The sequence below is a fragment of the Octopus bimaculoides genome, chromosome 5, assembly GCF_046866305.1.
Source record: "Octopus bimaculoides isolate indiv1 chromosome 5, ASM4686630v1, whole genome shotgun sequence".
In the NCBI taxonomy this organism is placed as follows: Eukaryota; Metazoa; Mollusca; class Cephalopoda; order Octopoda; family Octopodidae; genus Octopus; species Octopus bimaculoides.
Genome location: NC_142932.1, coordinates 125,392,485 through 125,413,939, shown reverse-complemented (window position 1 = coordinate 125,413,939; position 21,455 = coordinate 125,392,485). Strand labels below are relative to the sequence as shown.

The 21,455-nt window shown below is 40.0% G+C and overlaps 1 protein-coding gene across 2 annotated transcripts in view; it reads right to left on the bottom strand.

The window, feature by feature from the left end:
• LOC106877687 (uncharacterized) overlaps positions 1–21,455 on the bottom strand; it is a 288,271-nt gene that overhangs the window by 230,136 nt on the left and 36,680 nt on the right. For both annotated transcript variants that reach the window (XM_089353047.1, XM_089353048.1), the window contains exons 9-14: positions 20,478–20,565; positions 17,327–17,349; positions 15,772–15,841; positions 11,925–12,022; positions 7,850–7,949; positions 1,345–1,409 (exon numbers count right to left, since the gene is read on the bottom strand). In XM_089353047.1, the coding sequence (XP_089209173.1) occupies positions 1,345–1,409; positions 7,850–7,949; positions 11,925–12,022; positions 15,772–15,841; positions 17,327–17,349; positions 20,478–20,565 (444 nt within the window). The remainder of the gene's footprint in view (positions 1–1,344; positions 1,410–7,849; positions 7,950–11,924; positions 12,023–15,771; positions 15,842–17,326; positions 17,350–20,477; positions 20,566–21,455) is intronic.

Genomic DNA, 21,455 nt, shown 5'->3' with positions numbered 1-21,455 from the left:
AGATTCCAGGTTTTACTTTCAAAACTGGGAATTTCTTTTCTAGCTTTGATAAAAAATCTGCTGTGAGGGCAAGATCATCAGCATAATAAATCCCAGGGGTTGCTGGTCTTGAATTCCCCTGTTATAGCCTGGAGGACAATGATGAGAAGGAGGGGACTGAGGACTGAGACTTGATGAATGCCTATCTGTAAACTAAATTCTTTGTACTTGTGGTTAACTCTGATCTTACTGACAGTGTCTCTGTACATGGCCTATACAGCTTTTACAAGCAACTTGTCAACCCCCAACCTCCTCAGAGCCCACCATATCACACAGGTGAGTTACTCTATTGAAGGCTTTCTCTAGATCAATAAATACCAAGTATAATGGTTTATTCTTAGCTATAGTGCCACCTGGCTGGCTCCAGTGCTGGTGGCACGTAAAAAGCACCATTTGTGTGTGGCCATTTCCAGTGCTGCTTGACTGGCTCCCATGTTAGTGACACATAAAAAGCACCATTCAAGCATGGTTGATGCCAATGCCACCTGATTGGCTCCCGTGCCGGTGGCACATAAAAAGCACCATTCGAGCATGGTCGATGCCAGTACCACTTGACTGGCCCCTGTGCCAGTGGCACACAAAAAGCATCCACTAGTCTTTCAGAATAGTTAGTGTTAGGAAGGGCATCAAGTTGTAGAAACCTTGCCAGTATAGATTGGAGCCTGGTACAGCCCCCTGGCTTGCCAGTCCACAGTCAAACCATCCAACCCATGCCAGCATGGAAAGTGGACGTCAAATGATGATGGTGAGGTGGTATCAAAAAGTTCCCAGATTAGTTATGTTTAATAAAAAATAACTTATTTAGCTAAGTTTTAACATCACCTCCTTCAAAATAGTCACCTTGTGCAGCAATAACTGGTTCCAGTGCTCCTACCACTTTTGGAATCTAGCCTGGAAGCCGTTTTCCGTAAGCGAGTCAAAGATCTTCTGCGATTCACTCTTGATCTCAAGACCCAATTCTTGTCACCATTGATAATACTGACATAAAGGATGGGTCACCAGCAGCACGCTGAAGGATATCTCGACAGACTTCAACATGATGTTCTTTCTGTTCAGTGGTCAGCAGATAAGGGGACAAACTTTGCGCTGGCTATAATTTCTATAGAAATAACTTTCACAAAATAAGTGTCATAATCTAGATTTATCATTTGATTTCTATCAAAAGTGAGTCCTGAATAACATAAGGAAGCTCAAAGGATAAGAGAGTCATGCTAACTGAAAACAGGAAAAAATTTAATGCTTATATTCAATATTATTTACATGAAGGAAATCAAACTACAATATAAATTCACAAAACATACTCACAGCAATCTTGTTTTATGACCAGGTTTCCAAGTGTTTTTTAAACATTCATCCAATTTAAATGCATCCTGAAATTTCAAGAAACAGACAACTGAAGTTTCAAATTGCAATTTTGATAATTATATTTGTAAGTGCCATGTAAAAAGCACCCGGTACACTCTCTAAAGTGGTTGGCATTGGGAAGGGCATCCAGCTGTAGAAACCAAAACAGACAACTAGAGCCTGGGCAGCTCTCCAATTGGCCAACTCCTGTCAAACCATCCAACCTATGCCAGCATGGAAGACATATGTTAAGTGATGATGATGAGGATGAGAATGATTTGATTTCTTTCTGTGTTTGTTTATTTCGTTTTTATCTTATTTTGTCATGTAACTTTAATTATTGATCATAAAATAATTTGTTATGTATGTGTTGTTGCTGTTTAGCCTCTAGTCCATCTGGATTCAGCAATCTTCTATGTATCTTTCCTCTTTGATTTCTTGTTTCAGTGATATGATTGCAGTCATGCTTGGCATAACTCTCTTTTACTCTTTTACTTGTTTCAGTCATTTGACTGTGGCCATGCTGGAGCACTGCCTTTAGTCGAGCAAACTGACCCCAGGACTTATTCTTTGGAAGCTTAGTACTTATTCTATCAGTCTTTTTGCCGAACTGCTAAGTTACGGGGACGTAAACACACCAGCATCGGTTGTCAAGCAATGTTGGGGGGACAAACACAGACACAGAAACATATACACACACATATATATATATATATACATATATACGACGGGCTTCTTTCAGTTTCCGTCTACCAAATCCACTCACAAGGCTTTGGTCAGCCCGAGGCTATAGTAGAAGACATTTGCCCAAGATGCCATGCAGTGGGACTGAACCCAGAACCATGTGGTTGGTAGGCAAGCTACTTACCACACAGTCACTCCTGCGCCTAAATAAATGCACCCTTTTAAAGCCTAGCCAGGCTCATGGGCCCAGTTTCCCGGTTTCAATGGCATATGTATTCCCCAGCCAGTCTATCACAGCTTTACTCATTTTTGCCAGCTGAGTGGACTGGAGCAACGTGAAATGAAGTGTTTTGCTCAAGAACACAACACGTCGCCCAGTCCAGGAATCGAAACCACAATCTTACGATCATGATGCTGACACCCTAACCACTAAGCCATGCGCCTCCACACCTTGAAGAATTTTTAGTCAAATGAATTGACCCCAGTACTTTAGCTTTTTTAAGCATGGTTCTTGTTCTATTGTTGCCAAATCACTAAGTCACAATGATGGAAACACACCAACACTAGTTGACAAATACAGACACACAAAGACATATACATATATATAAAGACAATTTAGGAAATACAGATATAGCATTAATATCATTTATTATCTGCAAAAATCCAATATATTCTCTTACAGATGTTTCAATTTAGCCGAAAAGATTAAATTACAATAATTAAATCATTGTATTAGGCAAAATCTCATCAGAAGAGTAGAAAAGTTATCCCATTAGGTTATTATATATTTTGTTTTCAAATATATAATATATATATATATATATATATATATATATATATATATATATATATATATATATATATATATATATATATATATATATATGTGCTCACACACACACACACACACACACACACAAACACACACACATACACACACACATCATCATCATCATCATCGTCATCATTTAACGTCCACTTTCCATGCTGGCACGGGTTGGACGGTTTGACTGAGGGACGGCAAGCCAGAAAGCTGCACCAGGCTCCAACCTGATCTGGCAAGGTTTCTACAGTTGGATGCCCTTCCTAATGCCAACCACTCTGAGAGTGTAGTGGGCGCTTATTATGTGCCAGTCAGGCAGTACTGGCATCGACCACACTTAAATAGTGCTTTTTACCTGCCACTGGCACAGGACCAGTCAGGTGACATTGGCATTGACCATGCTTAAATGGTGCTTTTTACGTGCTACTGGCATGGGTGTCAATCAGGCAGTACTGTCATTGACCACGACAATGACTTCACTTGACTCAACAGGTATTCGCAAGCGCAGTTTATTGCCCAATGATTGAAGGCTACTCCTAAATGGGCCAGTTATGCTGCACTGGCATAGGCCACAGTTACGGTCTCACTTGGCTTGCTGGATCTTCTTAACCCTTTTGTTACTAACCCGGCCGTAGCCAGCTGAGTGTACCCATTGTTATTTAAATGCATATTTGAACCCAAATCTCGTTAGTACATTCGTTAAAACACCTGATTTCACTTTGCAAACAGTTGAGTTATTGTCTCCAACATTGTTTGGTGTGATATTTGAACTCAGTGTATGTTTGTATATATAAATATATATATAATTGTTGAAGAGAACAACAAACATTAAAGTAAGACAAACATCTCAAGTCATTCATGTTATTATTATTGGAAGAATTCTGCTATATCGGAAATCTACAACGGTTCCATAACTCCTGTCTTAGCTATGAGCTTGGAGCCCTGGTAATCCATTACGGCACTTACCCAGCATACCTAGTCATTTAGATCTACTGTGAAGTAAACCCCATATTTTGTTTATATATATATATATATACATATATATGTATCAGATATATATTAATATATATATATGTATATATATATATATGTATGTATACATATATGTGTGTGTGTGTGTGTGTGTATGTATGTATATATATATATATATATATATATATATATATATATATATATATATATATATATATATTTATATATGTATGTATAAGCACCCACTACACTCTGAGTGGTTGGCGTTAGGAAGGGCATCCAGCTGTAGAAACTCTGCCAAATTAGATTGGAGCCTGGTGTTGCCATCCGGTTTCACCAGTCTTCAGTCAAATCGTCCAACCCATGCTAGCATGGAAAGCGGACGTTAAACGATGATGATGATGATGTATGTGTGTGTGTGTGTGTATATATATATATATATATATATATATGTATATATATATATATATATATATATATATATTTTTTTTTGTAGTTACAGCTCAGAGCTGCAGCCATGCTGGGGCACCACCGTTTTGCTACACTGTTATTACTGAGAGCCTCCTCTAATATGTAGCATTTGATAAATAACGGAGTTTGATGTTGCTACCCTCATTTGCACCTCTTGCTGCGAGGTAGGTTCATCTGGGACTCTCGACAGAAAGAGGTCCAGTTTTGATTTGAAAACACCTACATCCACTTTGTGTAGGTCTCTCAGGCTCTTTCGAAGAACATTAAAAAGTTGTGGGCCTCTGAAACCCAGGCTGTTGCAGTAACTGGTCCTGAAGCGTAATCGCATTGTTGGGATCTTTGGCACCATGCAGTGTCAACCTGTTCTAGCACTGGTATAGCTTTCAATGCTAAAATTTAGCACAATTCCTTTCAAGATCTTTCAGATGCATGTTACTGTACACCTCTCCTGCCTTTGCTCCAGGGAGTAGAGTCTTAGCTGTTTCAGCCTTTCCTTGTAGCAATGACACGATCTTTGTAAAGCTCCACTGGATTGCTTCAAGGTCCGCAGTCAATTTTACACTGTTGGGTGACCATAGCTGGGAGCAGTAGTCCAGATGGCTGAGGACAAATGTCCTCTAAAGGACCATCATGGTTTCCTTCTCTCTGGTTCTGAATGTTCTTAGGATCTATCCAGCCAGTCATCTGCACTTTGTCATCATCCTGGTAATGTGCACTTGGAAAGAGGTATCACTCATGTCGATACCCAGGTCCCTCGCTGATTTAGTCTCTGGGATCGTAATCCTCTGCGGACCATTGTACTCTGTAAGTTTTATATTCAGTTTTTGATACTGGTAGCACAGGGCTTGGAATTTTTCAGCATGAAACTGCATATTATTATTCTCAGCCCATCTGTAAATTGAGTCCAACTCCTGCTGCAGGAGTATTTTCTGCGAGACTTTCATATCGTCTGCATAGCTAGCAAGGGTGGCTATCTGGGCAGCTGAGGGCATATATGAGAGGGCCGCTATGTAAAGCAGTGGTCCCAGAACAGTTTCCTATGGAACACTGCTCACTATTTGTATTTTCTTTGAGGTGGCTCCATTGGCCACTACTGCCTGACTTCTATCTTACAGAAAATCATGTGACCACTTTCCAAGTTTTGCAGTTATGCCAAGATCATGCACTTTGTGGCATATCATACTATGATCCACTTTATCAAAAGCTTTTGCAAAGCCAAGGTATATTACATCCACATTTGAGTTGTTCAGTAACTGCCTCAACACGCAATCATAGTGCTGTAAGAGCTGGGTCAGGCAGCTCCTACTTAGTCTAAAGCCATGCTGGGTATCACTCAGCAAGTGGTTTTCTTCAAGGAATGTGATTAGCTTCCCTCTGACTATCTGTTCCATGACTTTGCTGATGTGTGAAGTCAGAGAGATAGGCCTATAGTTTTTGGCATCTACTCTGCTTCCTCCTTTATGGATTGGGCATATTATGCCCCACTTCAGCTTGCTTGGCAGCCTGCCATTTGCAAGAAAGCTCTGGAAGAGAATCTGTAGTGGTTTCGCTAGGACACGCTTAGATGATTTGAGGATTGTTGGGAAACTATCAGGAGCAGCAATTGAGTTTGCGTTCACTTCATCTATGGCTAGCAATATATCTTCTTTGCTAATGTCGATGCAATCCATTGTATCTGCCTCGCAGGTCATAGGTGAGGCAGCAAAGAAATCCACTGGTTCATTCATGTATCTGTGTTCCAAAGGAGTGGTAAAGACATTTTTGAACTGGTCATTCAGTACCTCACTGATCCTGGTTAGATTATCTGTAAGGGAGCCATCCTTTTGGAAGAGTGATCCTATTTTACAGCATACTGTTTCTTTGGCATAATGAAAGATGGCCTTTGGGTTTGACTTAACGTTTTTTATAACCCAGGCTTCTTTGTCTGCTCTCTCCCTCACATAGGATTGTTGCAGGTTTTTTTCAATCTCCATCAGTGTTGCTTTTAGGCAGGACCTTTCACTACTTTTGGAATGTTGGTTGAAGCAATTTGCAACCTTCGTCTGTCTTCTCATGAGGATCTTCTTCTCCCTTGGAATCTTGTTCCTTGTATTGGCCTTGTGCTCTTGGACATATTTCTGGCATATGGTTTACATAACAGACATGAAATATTCTAGTTTCATGCCAATGTCTAGTGTGGAGAGACATTTTGGCCAGTGCTGTCTGAGGGGTTTTTTTTTGGATCGATTTCCAGTCTGCTTTGTGAAAGTTCAGATTGGAGAAATTTTGGGTGCTTCTTTTAGGCTGTATGTCTCTGGCTACTTTTGGTCCATACACAGACAGCTCTATGATGTTGTGATCTGAAACTAATGTCAGTATAGTAGAAAGTGGGTTATACATCTTTAGACGTATACCTGACTTTCCTACTATAAACTTAGAATATAACGGAACGCTGAACTCCAGACTATCAACTTAAACAACACTTTATTTAGGTGGCAAATATATACATCTTTAGTTCTTGTTGTTACAGCTTCTGTTGTTGGGACATTGTTATGTAGGTGTGAGCGAGCTGTCGAGCGTAAGTCCGAAAGATGTAGAGAGACAGCTTAACACGTAAAGAGGCTGTCTCCAGAGTTCGAATGTTAGAGACACTCTTGACACGTCCATTGCTCTATGCTGGCCAGCAAGAAAGAGAATGAATTGAGCGGGAACGCTTGGTTGTTTAATTCTACGCATGCATGAGACTACGCATGCGCACGGCGTTACTACAGGGCTCCCTTGCCAGTGCGGAAACGCACGATAAATGAAATCTGTTAGAACGCCTGAGGCAGGATGGCCACTGAAAAACCACCCACAAGATGTAGCACAAAACACACACAATGAAAATTCAAAGAAATGAAATGTACACTCGTGAAATACATGCATGCAACGTATAAATGAAATGACAATGACAAAACAACCGTGATGACAACTGTCCAGGAAACTGGAATCACACGATGTAAAAGTCTGAGTGTTTGTTTTCCCTGAAAGGAAAGAAAATGTATGAGTGCACAAGTGTGTGTGTGAGAAGAAACACAGAACAAGTGAAAGTGTCTGTAGTATAGACTGCGAAAAGTCCCAAAACACCGAGATAGAGTACATTGATGAAGACGTCGGTGCAGGAACTGCTATAGCTGTGTTCTGTATGTGTGGTGGTAATGATGTTGACAGTGGTAATGGGTCAGTTGAAACTTGGCGACGTCGGGGGGAATGCTTGTAGTTGGTAGTAGTCATTAAATTTCCCTCAAATTCCACCCTACCTTCTTATGAAGAAACATACAATGGATAACGTATACAAAAGATTAGGGTTTTACAGCTGGGACACTTTTGATCATAGGTTTACAGGATCTGTATCGACCTAGGGTTGATCAATAATCAAAACACACTCAGATGATGCTGCATTTCGACATCATCCATGCACAATCTATCAGATCAGATACACTCTATCTCCAAGAACAGAAACTGCACACAAAATCAACAGGACTAACAGTTACTTACTATCATATTCCATTTGACTTTATCAAGAATTTTCTTAGCCGTCATCTCATCAGTACTTGTCCAATAGGTGAATGCCAGTAACTTCGTATAATCATTTATTCTGAAAAAAAAATTTTTTTTTTTTTAAATAAAAGTGTGCATTGTTCCAGTCATTAGACTGTGGCCATGCTGGGGCACTGCTTTAAAGAATTTTTAGTTGAATAAATTGACATCAGTACTTTTTTTGTTTTTTAACCCTTGTACTTATTCTATTGATCTCTTTTGTTGAACCACTACGTTAATGGAATGTAAACACCAACACTGGATACCAAGTGGTAGTGGGGGACAAACACACACACACACACACACAGATATACGATGGACTTCTTTCAGTTTTCTTCTACCAAAGCCATACAAGGCTTTGGTCAGTCTGATGCTAACAGTAGAAAACACTTGCCCAAAGTGTGATGCAGTGAGACCATGTAGTTGGGAAGCAAGTTTCTTGCCAGCTGGCTGGCTGTCCATTTATCAGGTTATGTGCTAGGATTGTTAAGTTAAGAATAGCCTTGTTGGATATAACAATGTCAGTTATCTCTACATATGCTGACGTGTTGGGCCTCAAGAAGACAAAGCAGCTGAGTTCCTTTCAAGTGCTGGGCCTCATGGAGGCAATGACTGAGACCTTTGGCATTATGTCGTGCTTGAGAAGAAGACCCATCAAGCTGAGCAAAATTGGCAGATACTGGTGTCATCCAAATTGGCACATGTGCTGGTGGCACCTAAAAGCACTCATTACACTCTCGGAATGGTTAGCGTTAGGAAGGACATCCAGCTGTAGAAAATTATGCTAACTCAGACTGGAGGCTGGTGCAGCCTGGTCAAACCGTCCAACTCATGCCACCAGCATGGATGTCGGGCATTAAAGATGGTAACAGCTTTAGCTCTAGAGATGAGGAGGGGACAAGGTTTCTAGAGTTTTGTGATGCTCATGGCTTACTGGTCTGCAACATTCACTTCAGGAAACCTACCAACCATCTGATCACTTATCAACCTGATGGGTTCATCCTCACTAGACACAGGGACAGCTGTATGCTCATAAATGCAAGGTCAACTGATTTCTATGGCCAAAGTAAAGCCTCTGCCAGACCAAGGATGACATGGTGGTGGAACAGTGACACTGACAAGGCCATAAATGGAAAGAAACAGCTCTGGAATAGAGTGGGTAGCAAAGAATTATACCAAAAAGTTAAAAGGGAAGCTAGATGCCTGGTTTACCTGGATAAGGCAGAAGCAAAAAGGAAAAAGTATGCCAATGTCATGAAGAAGGAAGATCAGAGACTAGAGGTATTCTGGATTGCGAGACAGTGAGTCAAAATAGAATTGAGATATTGTGGGAGAGAAGTGAGTATGGATTGATAATGGTATGCTTGCACTTAGTGATTCAGACAAGAAAGAGGCATGGAAAAGATACTATGCAAAGCTACTGAATGTAGAGAATGAATGGGATAATGCAATTCCCAACAGAGGGACCGGCTGTCCTCGTGGACACCAGTCTGGTAGATAAAGCAATTAAAGACATGACAGAAAACAGGGAAAGCCTTTGGTCCATCTGGAGATGCTCAAAATATCTGGTAAGATAGGATATGGACTAGTCAGTCACCCACTTAGTTAATCAGGTTATTTAGAAAGGCATAATATCCAATGACTGGTGTAGCAGCATTATCGTTAGCTGCTACAAGAGTGAGGCAGATGCCTTAGAAGTAATTATAGAAGCATCAAATTGCTGGACCAACCACACTGAGAGTGTAATGGATGCTTTTTATGTGTCACCGGCACAGGTGCTGTTTACATGACACTGGTAACAGTCATGGTTACGATTTCACAGGTGCCATTTACATGACACTGACAATGGTCACAAGTATAGTTTCATTTGCTTTGATGAGTCTTCTCAAGCACAGCATATCGCCAAAGGTCTCTGTCACTAGTCATTGCCTCTGTGACACATTCGAAGATCATTCGAAGATCATGCTTCACCACTTCATTCCATGTCTTCCTGGGTCTACCTCTTCCACAGGTTCCCTTCACAATTACAAATTAGCATTTCTTTACACAGCTGTCCTTGTCCATACACCTCACATGACTATACCAGCACATTCATTTCTTTTGTACATCACATCTGATGCCTCTTATGCCCAGTTCCACTCATGCACACTGACATTGCGCATCCAGTGAAGCATACAAGCTTCATTTCTTTCAAACCTTTACCTGTCATATGCAGTCACAGGCCACATAATGGAAGTGACCATAATTTTTTTTTATCTTCTTTCTTGACTATTAACATCCCATTACTACTATTATCACCACATCCACAACCCTTATCACCAACATCAAACTACCACCACCACCACCATCATCATCATCAATATAACTACCACACAACCAATCACTGTCAATGCTTACCATTCATGGTAAATGCAAAGGAACAACAATTGCCACAATCAGGCCTCACCTACCTTTGCTGTGGCTACCACCAATACAACTGACAAGCATTCTATAAATCATTTTAACAGCTAAATTTACCCCAATCTTATTGCATAATGTTGGCTGTCCGATAAGAAGCTTACTTCCCAATCGCATAGTTATGGGTCCAATCCCACTGTATGGCATCTTGAGTAAGTGTCTTCTGTAACCTCAGGCAACCAAGGCCTTGTCATTAGATTTGGCAGATAAAACTGATAGAAGCCTGTCATACATACCTAAGTGTGTGAGTGTGTGTGTGTATGTGTGTGTGTGAGTGTGAGTGTGTGTGTATCTGTCTTTATTCTCCACTACAGCTTGAAAACCAGTATTAGTGTATTAACATCCCTTTAACCTAGTAGTTCAGTAAAAGAGACTGATAGAATAAGTACCAGGCTTAAAAGTAAATAAGTACTGGGGTCGATTCATTTGACTAAAATTTGCTCAAGGCGGTTCCCCATCATGGCCACAGTTCGATGACTAAAACAAGTTAAGAGATAAAAGACAGGATGGTCATAACAGGAATGTGTTTCATCATAGATATGCTCAATCATATAAATAAATAATATCAAATAACAATCTTTTCAACTCTAAGCACAAGGCCCGAAATTTTAGGGGAGGGAGCCAGTTGATCAGATTGACCCCAGTACACAACTAGTACTTAATTTATTGACTTCAAAAGGATGAAAGGCAAAGTCGACCTCGGACGAATTTGAACTCAGAATGTAAAGACAGATGAAATGCCACTAAGCATTTCATCAGCTCGCCACCTTAATAACATCAAATAACATCACAAGCACACACACACGCACACACACACACACACAAAAGATTAGACTGTGGCACTCCATATGATAAAGTACTGTATGCTAGAGTGAACAATATTGCTATATTTCTCTAATAGGCAGAAGTATGGCATATCTGTTGTTGTTGGTTAACCCTGGGTCAACCCTAAATGAGCAGATCTATGACAAAAAGTTCTCCAGTCATGGCCATCTTGTTCTTTTGTAAATTTAGGACTACAGTGTCTAATGTGTGCTTTGATATGGTAGGTGTGAAGGCATGTGGCTTAGTTCTTGGAGTATTAAGCTCAAGGTCGTACAGTCGTGAGTTCAATTCCTGGCAGCGTGTTGTGTCCTTGAGCAGGACACTTTATTTCAAATTACTCCAGTTCACTCAGTTGGCAAAAATGAGTTGTACCTGTATTTTAAAGTGCCAGCCTCATGAGACTGTATTATGCTGAATCTCCTTGTAAACTATGTTAAGGGTACATGAGTCTGTGGAGTGCCCAGCCACTTGCACATTAATTTCATGAGCAGGCCTTTCCATTGATCGGATCAACTGGAACACTCATCATCATAACTGATAGAATGCCAGTTTTGGTAGGTGTGATTTGAGGAATATTTGGTTGTTATTTGGAGCAGTTCAAACACCTACATGGAAGTGTTCATAATGGACCATGGTATAACTAAAAAATAAATATGTGCAAGATACACTTAGTCTTTTGAATGCAGCCTACATGAGCTGGGGATACACAAGAAAAATAAATTACAGCAGAGCACACAAAAAGTCAACTTACGGTTCTCCTTGCTTTATTGTATAATCTGGCGCCAATTGAACATCTTCATTAGGTTTAGCTGCAGCAACTTTTATGAAATCGAAGGACTTTTTAATGTCCTGACAAAGAAAATTTTATATGCTTTATCATGTATTATTAGAACAGTCAACGGTGAAATTGGTAGAATGGAAAATAAACTGACATTTGATATGTAGTAACATTCCTGTCTTTTATCCTTCCAAGGTTGATAAAATATGTAACATTCAAGCATTGGGTTGATATAATTGATTACACACTCCTATAGAATTGTGAATTTGTGCCTACATTAGAAATCGTTATGTACTCATACATACCAAACGTACTCCATATAAAAGCATATGTCATATGGTATAGAGAACCCTGCCATTTTTCTAGTTGGTGAGCACATTAAACCATCCAGTTTACCTAGCCCATGAATGCCTTTGATAGAGTCCACCCTGTAGCAAGTATATAGACCAGGCTTTCAGCAAGGTGTTCCCAGAACCTACTGACACAGTTCACTTTTCACACTTCTCCAAAATATCAGTTTCAAATTTTGGCACAAGACCAGCAATTTCAAGGGAGGGAGTAAGTTGAATACATCAACCCCACTGCACAACTGATATTTATCGTATCAACCCTGAAAGGATGAAAATCTAAGTCAACCATGGCAGAATCTGAACTCAGAATATAGAGAAAGATGAAATACTGCTAAGCATTTGGCAAGCAAACTGCCTTACACTTCACCAGAATATCAAAAACTATAGCAAAACCCATTGGACAATTCTTCCCACCCTCTTCCTTTTTAACATTTGTAGATTTCATTCCAATTTAGATTCTACTCATTATCTCTTACTAGCTTGCAAACTGCACAACCTATTTGTCTCTGAGAAACAAATTTTTAAACCGCCATCTATGGTTCATCTCTAAACATCCAGACCATATGCTTTACTTAAACTTCACTCGGAAAGGAGATGTCTGCACATAGGTAAGCTCCAATTTCCCAGTCAATCACCACCCTCACTTGGATTTTAATCTGACTCAAAGTCTCCTTCCCTCCCTCACATACAATCACTTCTTCTCTACTCTTTGAATTCTTTAAACCAACAGCAACTCTTCAACCATATCTCCTCTCAAATTTATCTCATTTCTAAAGTTATCATAGTTAGTGACTTTAATGCTCACAACTCCCCTAGTGCCTCCCAGACACATCTCATGTTGATGCTATTGGAGCAAAAAATAAATCTTTTGCAATTCTTAATTCTTCTCAGAGAAAGGAACAAGTTGTGCGGTATGCAAACTATTAAGAATAGGATCTAAATTGGAATGAAATCTACAGATGTTACAAAAGAAGAGGGTGGGAGGAATTGTTCAGTAGGTTTAGTTCTAGTTTCTGATATTTTGGAGAAGTGTAAAAAAGTAAAGGGTGACAGTGTCTCAAGAGATCATGGGAACTCCTTGCTGGAAGCCTGGTTTAAATGCATTTCTGACCAACACACTTCTTTCTCACCTCCAAACCTAACCTCTGCTAGACCATAATTGCCTCAGTATGTATCAGGTTGTCCAATAAATACCTCATCATAACTACCCAATACATCCACATACTACAGTATGTGGATGTATATTGGGTGAAGGCATACAGTTTAGTCGTGAAGGTATTTGGTTCATGATTATAAGGTCATGAATTCAATTCCTGGCATTGTGTAGCATCCTTGAGCAGGGCACTTTATTTCTTGTTGCTTCAGTCCACTCAGCTGGCAAAAATGAGTTGAACCTGTATTTCAAAGGACCGACCTTGTAACATTGTGTCACACAGAATCACCCAAAGATACATGTGTCAGTGGAGTGCTCAGCCTCTTGTGCATTAATTTCATGAGCAAGTTATTTTGTTGATCAAATTAAACTGGAATTTGCGTCATCATAACTGACAGTGCCAGTTTGACGCAATATCCACCCACTACCATACCTAGATGCTACGCACTTCAAGTCAGTCAACTAGTTGAAGCTCCACCAGTTTTATGCAAAGTATCCCAGGTCCATCACAATTAGACAGGTGACTGAAACAATCCTTTTAGGCATCTTCCTCCACTTCCTGCACAAAACAAAACTCAATGCCTCAAGCTCACAAGTGGTTGACTCTGAGATAATTAACAGCAGTTCAAGCCAAAGGACAGAACTACTGAACCTAGAAATTGGAGCTTGTTTACCTAGCATGTAACTCTTGCAAAACCATTGTCTAAACTGAAAAGGATGCCTTTGTGCATCACACAGTCTGCAAGCCTTCCACTTTCCAAACTGCAGCTGACCCTTTTGGTCCCTTGCTAAAAGAAACTTCTCTAAGTTTTCAGAATCCTCATTTCCTTCATTTCTCAATAATAATGGCCAAGTAAGCTGTAACTCCATGCCTTCCATGGAGAAAGCCTCTACCTTCACTGCCTGCTTTTCATCCAACTCATGGGAAAATCTGACATTATCAGAGGCAGAGCAAGCTAGTTTCTTTGAACATTTCCTAACCCAGGATGAGTGTTGGGTTCATCACTATATATCAGAGACAAAGAGGCAATCTATGCAGTGGAAACACCCCTCCTCACCTATTCGAAAGGAGGCCAAGGTCATTTCATATGCAGGGAAGGTGATGGCCTCAGTTCTTTTAGATCCAAAAGTAACAAGACACATCCAGTTTCTGAGTATAGTCATTGGTTGGTTTTGAAATCTTACCAATGGTAGCCCATAATCCTGCAAAGTATTCTGGCATCAAAAGAGTTTAGGTGGCTCCTAGTCCAAGTCTTGCAACTGCAGAGCAAAAGAGGGAGGACTAGTTTCAGTAGCCTAAGATAGGAAACTAGTCCATACCAGTTAACTTGCTTTTGCATGAAAAACTTGATTCTTCAAGCTAACAAAACATTTGTCATGAACACTGTGGTGAGTTATTCAATATACAGTGACTACTAACAGTGAAGTGAACTCAACCACCAAAAATGGATACATCATATTGCTGGTACAAAGTTGACTTAGCCATGCATACATTTTTTTACTGTTTCTAAAAGAATTACAAATGGTACAGTTGTGCTATGATACAGAAGCTTTTTCCAAAGAGAATTAACAATATAATTGAGAGAATAAGAGTTTAATCCAGTCTGTTTTCCATGTTAGCATGGGTTGGACAGTTTGAGAGAAGCTGGTAAGGCCAGGAGCTGGTAAGGCCAGGAGCTGGTAAGGCCAGGATCTGGTAAAGCCAGGAGCTGGTAAAGCCAGGAGCTGGTAAGGCCAGGAACTGGTAAGGCCAGAAGCTGGTACGGTCAGGAGCTGGTAAGGCCAGGAGCTGGTAAGGCCAGGAGCTGGTAAGGCCAGGGGCTGTAGCAGGTTCCATTATCTGCTTTGGCTTGCTTCCTACAGCTGGATGCCTTTTTAATGCCACACACTTTACAGAGTGTACTGGGTCCTTTTTATGTGGAACCAGCACCAGTGCATTTTATATGGCACCAGTACCAGCACCAGCACATGTAGTTATGATGTCTACAATGCACAGCACCATTTCTATTTCCCATTTCAGTCAGTATCATTAGATAACCAGGTACAAAGACACCCAGAAAACATATATAAAAACAAATTTACAACTCCATCAAACCCACAAGATTATAGGAAAAAGTAAATTAAAATTTTGAAAAAAAAAAAAAAATTAAATTAATCTGTGTTATCATCAAGTGGGAAAATTGAATTATATATGGCCTGTCTTATTGGCAGCCACATCTGAGGTCTTTGAGTCAACTTAATTGTAGATAAAGAAACAAAATTTACCAAAAAGTAAAGAAGTAAAAAAAAATACATGAAAAGAAAATTGCCAACTCACCTCATTTTTGAATGTTTTTTCTTTATCTTTGAAAAGTTTGTAGGTCTTACAGAATTCCATCTGAGCAATCCTGCAATTAAAGGTGTATGTGTACATATACATATATTTACATATATATATAAACATAAATAAATAAATAAATAAATGCATGCATACATGCATGCATGTATGCATAAAGACATTTAAAGAAAAATGCTATCAAGGAGAAAATAAATCCTAACCTTTTTGTGTGCACAATTTGTGACAAACCATGCCTTTCTTTTGCTAATTACTCAGCCTATCTATCTGTGTATACCTGCCAATGCCATGTATGCCATAAGGTCTGCAAATCTAATGGAGGTCTCAAAAGACATTTTAAGATCAACAAAGATCAGAACTTAACTGCAGCTCTTGGTGGTCCAAAGCAGATATGCAATTTATGTAGGTGTCTTTTCAAAACATTGTCTGGTTTAAAAAGCCACATCAAATGCCATGATAGACCTAAGGTGTAGGTTCAAGAGGTAGTCAAACTATGTATAGGGAGTGGACTTAAAAAATAAGTACTGGGAATACATATATATATATACATATACACACACACACAAACACATACACACATATATATATATATATAATGGGCTTCTTTCAGTTTCCATCTACCAAATCCACTCACAAGGCTTTGGTCAGCCCGAGGCTATACCCAAGTGTTGGTCAGCCCGACACTTACCCAAGAATCCAGGCAGTGGGACTGAACTTGGACCCATGTGGTGGGGAAGCAAGCTTCTTACCACGCAGCCATGCCTGCACCTATATGTGTGTGTGTGTGTGTGTGTGTATGTGTGTGTGTGTGTGTGTGTAGGTGCAATGGCCTAGTGGTTAGGGCAGTGGACTTGTGGTCAGAGGATTGCAGTTTTGATTCCCAGACAGGGTGTTGTGTGTGTTATTGAGTGAAAACACCTAAAGCTCCACGAGGCCCCGCAGGGGGGTGGGGGTGGCAACCCCTGTTGTACTCTTTCGACCCAACTTTCTCTCACTCTTTCTTCCTGTTTCTTGAGGAAAACTGCGATGGACTGGCGCCCCATCCAGCTGGGGGGGGGGGGGGGGAACACATATGCCATAGAAACCGGGAAACTGGGCCCGTAAGCCTGTCTAGGCTTTGAAAGGGCCGTAAATAAAATATATATATATCATCATCATTTAACATCCATTTTCCATGCATACATGGGTAGGACGGTTGACAGGAGCTGGCCAGGAAGAAAAACTACCCAAAGCCACTGTGTCTGTTTTGGCAGGGATTTTACAGCTAGACACCAACCACTCCACTGAGTGGACATAGCGCTTTTTATCTGGCACTAGCACAGGCAAGGTTAGTTTTGGCATGATTTTTACAGCTGGATGCCTTTCCAAACACCAACCACATTACAGTGTGGACTGGATGTTTTTAATGTGGCACCAATACTGCCACTTTCTTTTCAGAATCACTAAGTGCAAGTGTACCATTATCCATCTATACACACTTCTCTTCCTCTACTAGGAATATGTAATTATGGCATTAGATATTTCAAATTGTACTTACCTATCTCGGTCAAATGTAGAATCCTGGAGAAAAAGAATAAGAGAAAAAAATTTTGTCATAATGTTCATAACAATAATAGTGATGATGATGATGAGAATGATTATGGTGCTGGTGACTTTGACGAGATAGATGGTATGGAAGATGTTGTTTAGTATCAAGCCACCCCTGATGGATCTGATGTTAAATGGCAGAATTGTTTCTCATGAAAATGGTTAAGAGTAGTCAACATCATCAAATTAATGGCAATGTAAAAAGCAGTTATCAGTCAAAAATTCAAAAGGACATCAAGTTGTGCATGTGTGGCTATGTCTCTTCTTCTGTCTATCATGACAAGAATTGACCATTAAAGATAATGAAATTTTTTTCTCCACAGCTGTAATTCTAACTGATTAAAAAAAAAAAAGAAACACAATTAAGGGCTCACTACAATAAGTTTGTTAACCTACACTAACATCCATGAGCTTGGTTAGTCAATTGGAGATGGTTGCTTTTTACAGGACCTGAAGGAAGATGTGCTTGAGGATTCTGCCCACACAACCCTCTCAGGAATAAGTGGGTGAAGATGTGATGAGAAGAGATGAACCTACACTTAACTATCTAACAGCCTCGCTCAAATGTTTTGTTATATATATATATATATATATCTTTCTTTTTTCTTTTATTTGTTTCAGTCATTTAACTGCATCCATGCTAGAGCACCACCTTTAGTCAAACAAATCGACCCCAGCACTTATTCTTTGTAAGCCCAGTACTTATTCTATTGGTCTCTTCTGCTGAACCGCTAAGTTATGGGGATGTGAACACACCAACATCAGTTGTCAAGTGATAGTGGGGGGACAAACACAGACACACACATACGATGGGCTTCTTTCAGTTTCCATCTACCAAATCCACTCACAAGGCTTTGGTCAGCCCGAGGCTACAGTAGAAGACACTTGCCCAAGGACTGAACCCAGAACCATGTGGTTGGTAAGCAAGCTACTTACCACACAGCCACTCCTGCACCTATATATATATATATATATATATATATTTGTATATAATTATTTGCGGGATCCGAAAGAATCAAAGTATTTTAATAATAAGGACAAGATAGAGTCAAGAACAGCATACTGATGTATCAACAGTGTGTTTGGACACTCGTACTTCCTAGAGTGTATACAGATTTGTCCTTTCAGTTACACATAACATCCACATGTACAAACCAAAGACACTCAACAAATGCTTAAAATCACACAAAGGTATACTCGGCATGCAGTCTGTGGTCCACTGTAGGCTCAAGATCCAATGCAGGGAATGTTCCCTGTGTGGTGTAGTATGAATAATAACACAAATGGGCTGAGGTTCACTACAGCTGTTTCACATTTATTACTACATATATTCAACATCAAACTAGCCTCTCTCAATTTACTCTCCCAACTGGCACCAGGATGAGAGAGTGACTATACATTCTATACTTTTGGGATGAAAAATCCTACATTTTAAATTTTGGATTTTAATTTGAATTCATTTACCTAAGGAAAACATTTTTTTTTTAAATGATGTAATTGATTTGATCTTCAAAAAAAAAAACACGTCTGAAACAGTTGTAGCGAACCTCAGTCCATTTATGCTACTATTCATGTATACACAGCCGTAGCCTACACTAGTGTCACATAACCAGCCCACTTAAAAAAGTACCTTTGGATCGTCGAGCAACATGCTGTGCCTGAGGAGACCTATTGAGCCAAGTACATCAAAATCAAAATCAAACCACAATCAAATGGAAATTATAGTTGTGGGTGATGCCAGTGCCACCTGACTGGCTCCCATGCTGGTGGCACACAATAAGCATCATTCATGCGTAGGTCATTGCCAGTTACGCTTAATTGGCTCCCTGTAACGGTGGCATGTAAAAAGCACCATCTGAATGTGGTTGATGCCAGCCCCTTCACCCTGACTGGCTCCTGTGCCAGTGGCATGTAAAATGCACCATCTGAACGTGGGCGATGCCAGCACTGCCTGACTGACTCCCGTGCTGGTGGCACGTAAAAAGCACTCTCTACACTCACAGAGTGGTTGGTGTTAGGAAGAGAATCCAGCTGTGGAAACATCGTCAGATCAGATTGAAGCCTGGTGCGGCCTCCTGGCATGCCAGACTTCAGTCAAACTGTCCAACCTATGCCAACATGGAAAATGGAAGTTAAACAATGATGATGATGATACATACATATATATCAATATGTGTGTTGTTTAAACATCAGAAGCTGAGGTTTATCATTTGGGTAAAAAACCCTTTCAAGGTATAAAGTGTTAAGAAACACAACATCCTTTAGAGCTAGGTAAAACAAAATCCCCCTAGAGGTGAACATGAGAGCAACAGATACATGTTTAGCCATAGTTGAAGAATGTCAGTGTAGTGCACTCGTATCCTTTCTCATGCAGAATCAAATCTCCTAGCCTAAAGTATACACAGATTCATCTGGATTTTTACCACATGAAAAACTACAGCTTCTGGCATTTAAACAACACACATACATTAAGTATGTTGCATTGATAATTTTTTTTTATCATATAACTGCTTCTATTTTTATCTTTTATTTGTGTCAGTCATTAGACTGCAGCCATGCTGGGGCACTGCCTTGAAGAATTTTTAGTTGAATGAAGCAACTTCAGTACCTTCTTGTAAGTCTGGTACTTATTCTATCAGTATCTTTTGCCAAACTGCTAACTTATGGGGATGAGAACACGCCAACACCAATTGTGAAGTGGTGGTGGAGGACAAACAGACACAAACACACACACACATTAACACACATACACACACACACTAACACACACATGATGACCTTCTCTCAGTTTCCGTCTACTAAATCCATTTGCAAGGCTTTAGTTGGCCTGAGGCTATGGTAGAAGACAATTGTCCATGATGCTAAACAGTGAGACTGAACCAGGAACTATGTGGTTGGGAAGCAAACTTCTTAATCACACCACACAGCCAAACCTAGAGTATAATTTGAATTTACATCTACTACCTCGAATTTATCTTTGTTTTTGTGTTAGAAAACAACAAACCAAAGACATCAAACAAAAAAAACTCAGTCAAGATATGCGTCAAAAGTGCTCACAGGAGAAGGAAAAGGAGATTAACCATAAAAAATCTTAACATTACCTCTTCCATTCTTTGCACTGAATCTCTAAGTTGTTCACTTTCTTGATATAGCTTATAAACATTGTCCATAAACTCATCCATCTTTTCCCTGAAAGTAAACATCATCACAATAATGATCATCAACAAAACATAATGGTGAAGATGATGATTTCATTTATTTGCCACAAGGGTGAAGGATGAGGGGGACAATACAAAGACAGACATAAAGTGTGGGCAGTTTATATATAATGAAATGATAAAAAAGAAAGAAAGTATACACTGAAAAAGAAGAGACATGCATAGCATACAAAAGTTTAAAAGAGAAAAAAAAGGGGCAGGGAGGATGAGAGAGATGTGGCCCTCCTGATACAAGAAGGCCTCTAGAGATAATCGAGGAACCCCATTCTCCAAGATTTCCCTGAAATCTCAGGTGCAAGTGCCCTCACCAATTCCTTCTCTGCAACTCACAGGTCTACACTTAGAGAGGTACCATCCACTCTTGCCATTTTCACAACTTTCATCCAGCTTTCAATAAATTCACTCGAGGACAGCACTTCTCTTTCCACTCTCAATTTCCTTTTCAAGTGAAACTTGAAGTAGTCAATGAGAGATCTACCAAAGAGGAATGTATCTGTCCTCAAGCCTTTCAGCCTTGTCTACCAAACAACTCTTCTGCCACAGCCTCCAGGCAAAGGAAAACTGCTTTGCCTACCCAATTAAAGGAGGTCAGCAGTGCGATGGATCCATGTCACACGTGACAGCAGCTATTCGACATCACTCCATAAGTCAGAAATGCCCAGACACTGAACGAGGACATGCAGAACAGTTTGGTCACTATACATGCACCTTGGACAAGCCTGTCTGACATCACATCCATGCCTGTAGAGTTTATCATGAACTGGTAGCACTCCCCAGTTGCAATGCTAGGCCAAGGAAATTATCCATGTTAGTTCCCAACCAGAAAGTCCTCTGGAAGAGACTAGCCAGTTTGTTCTCGTC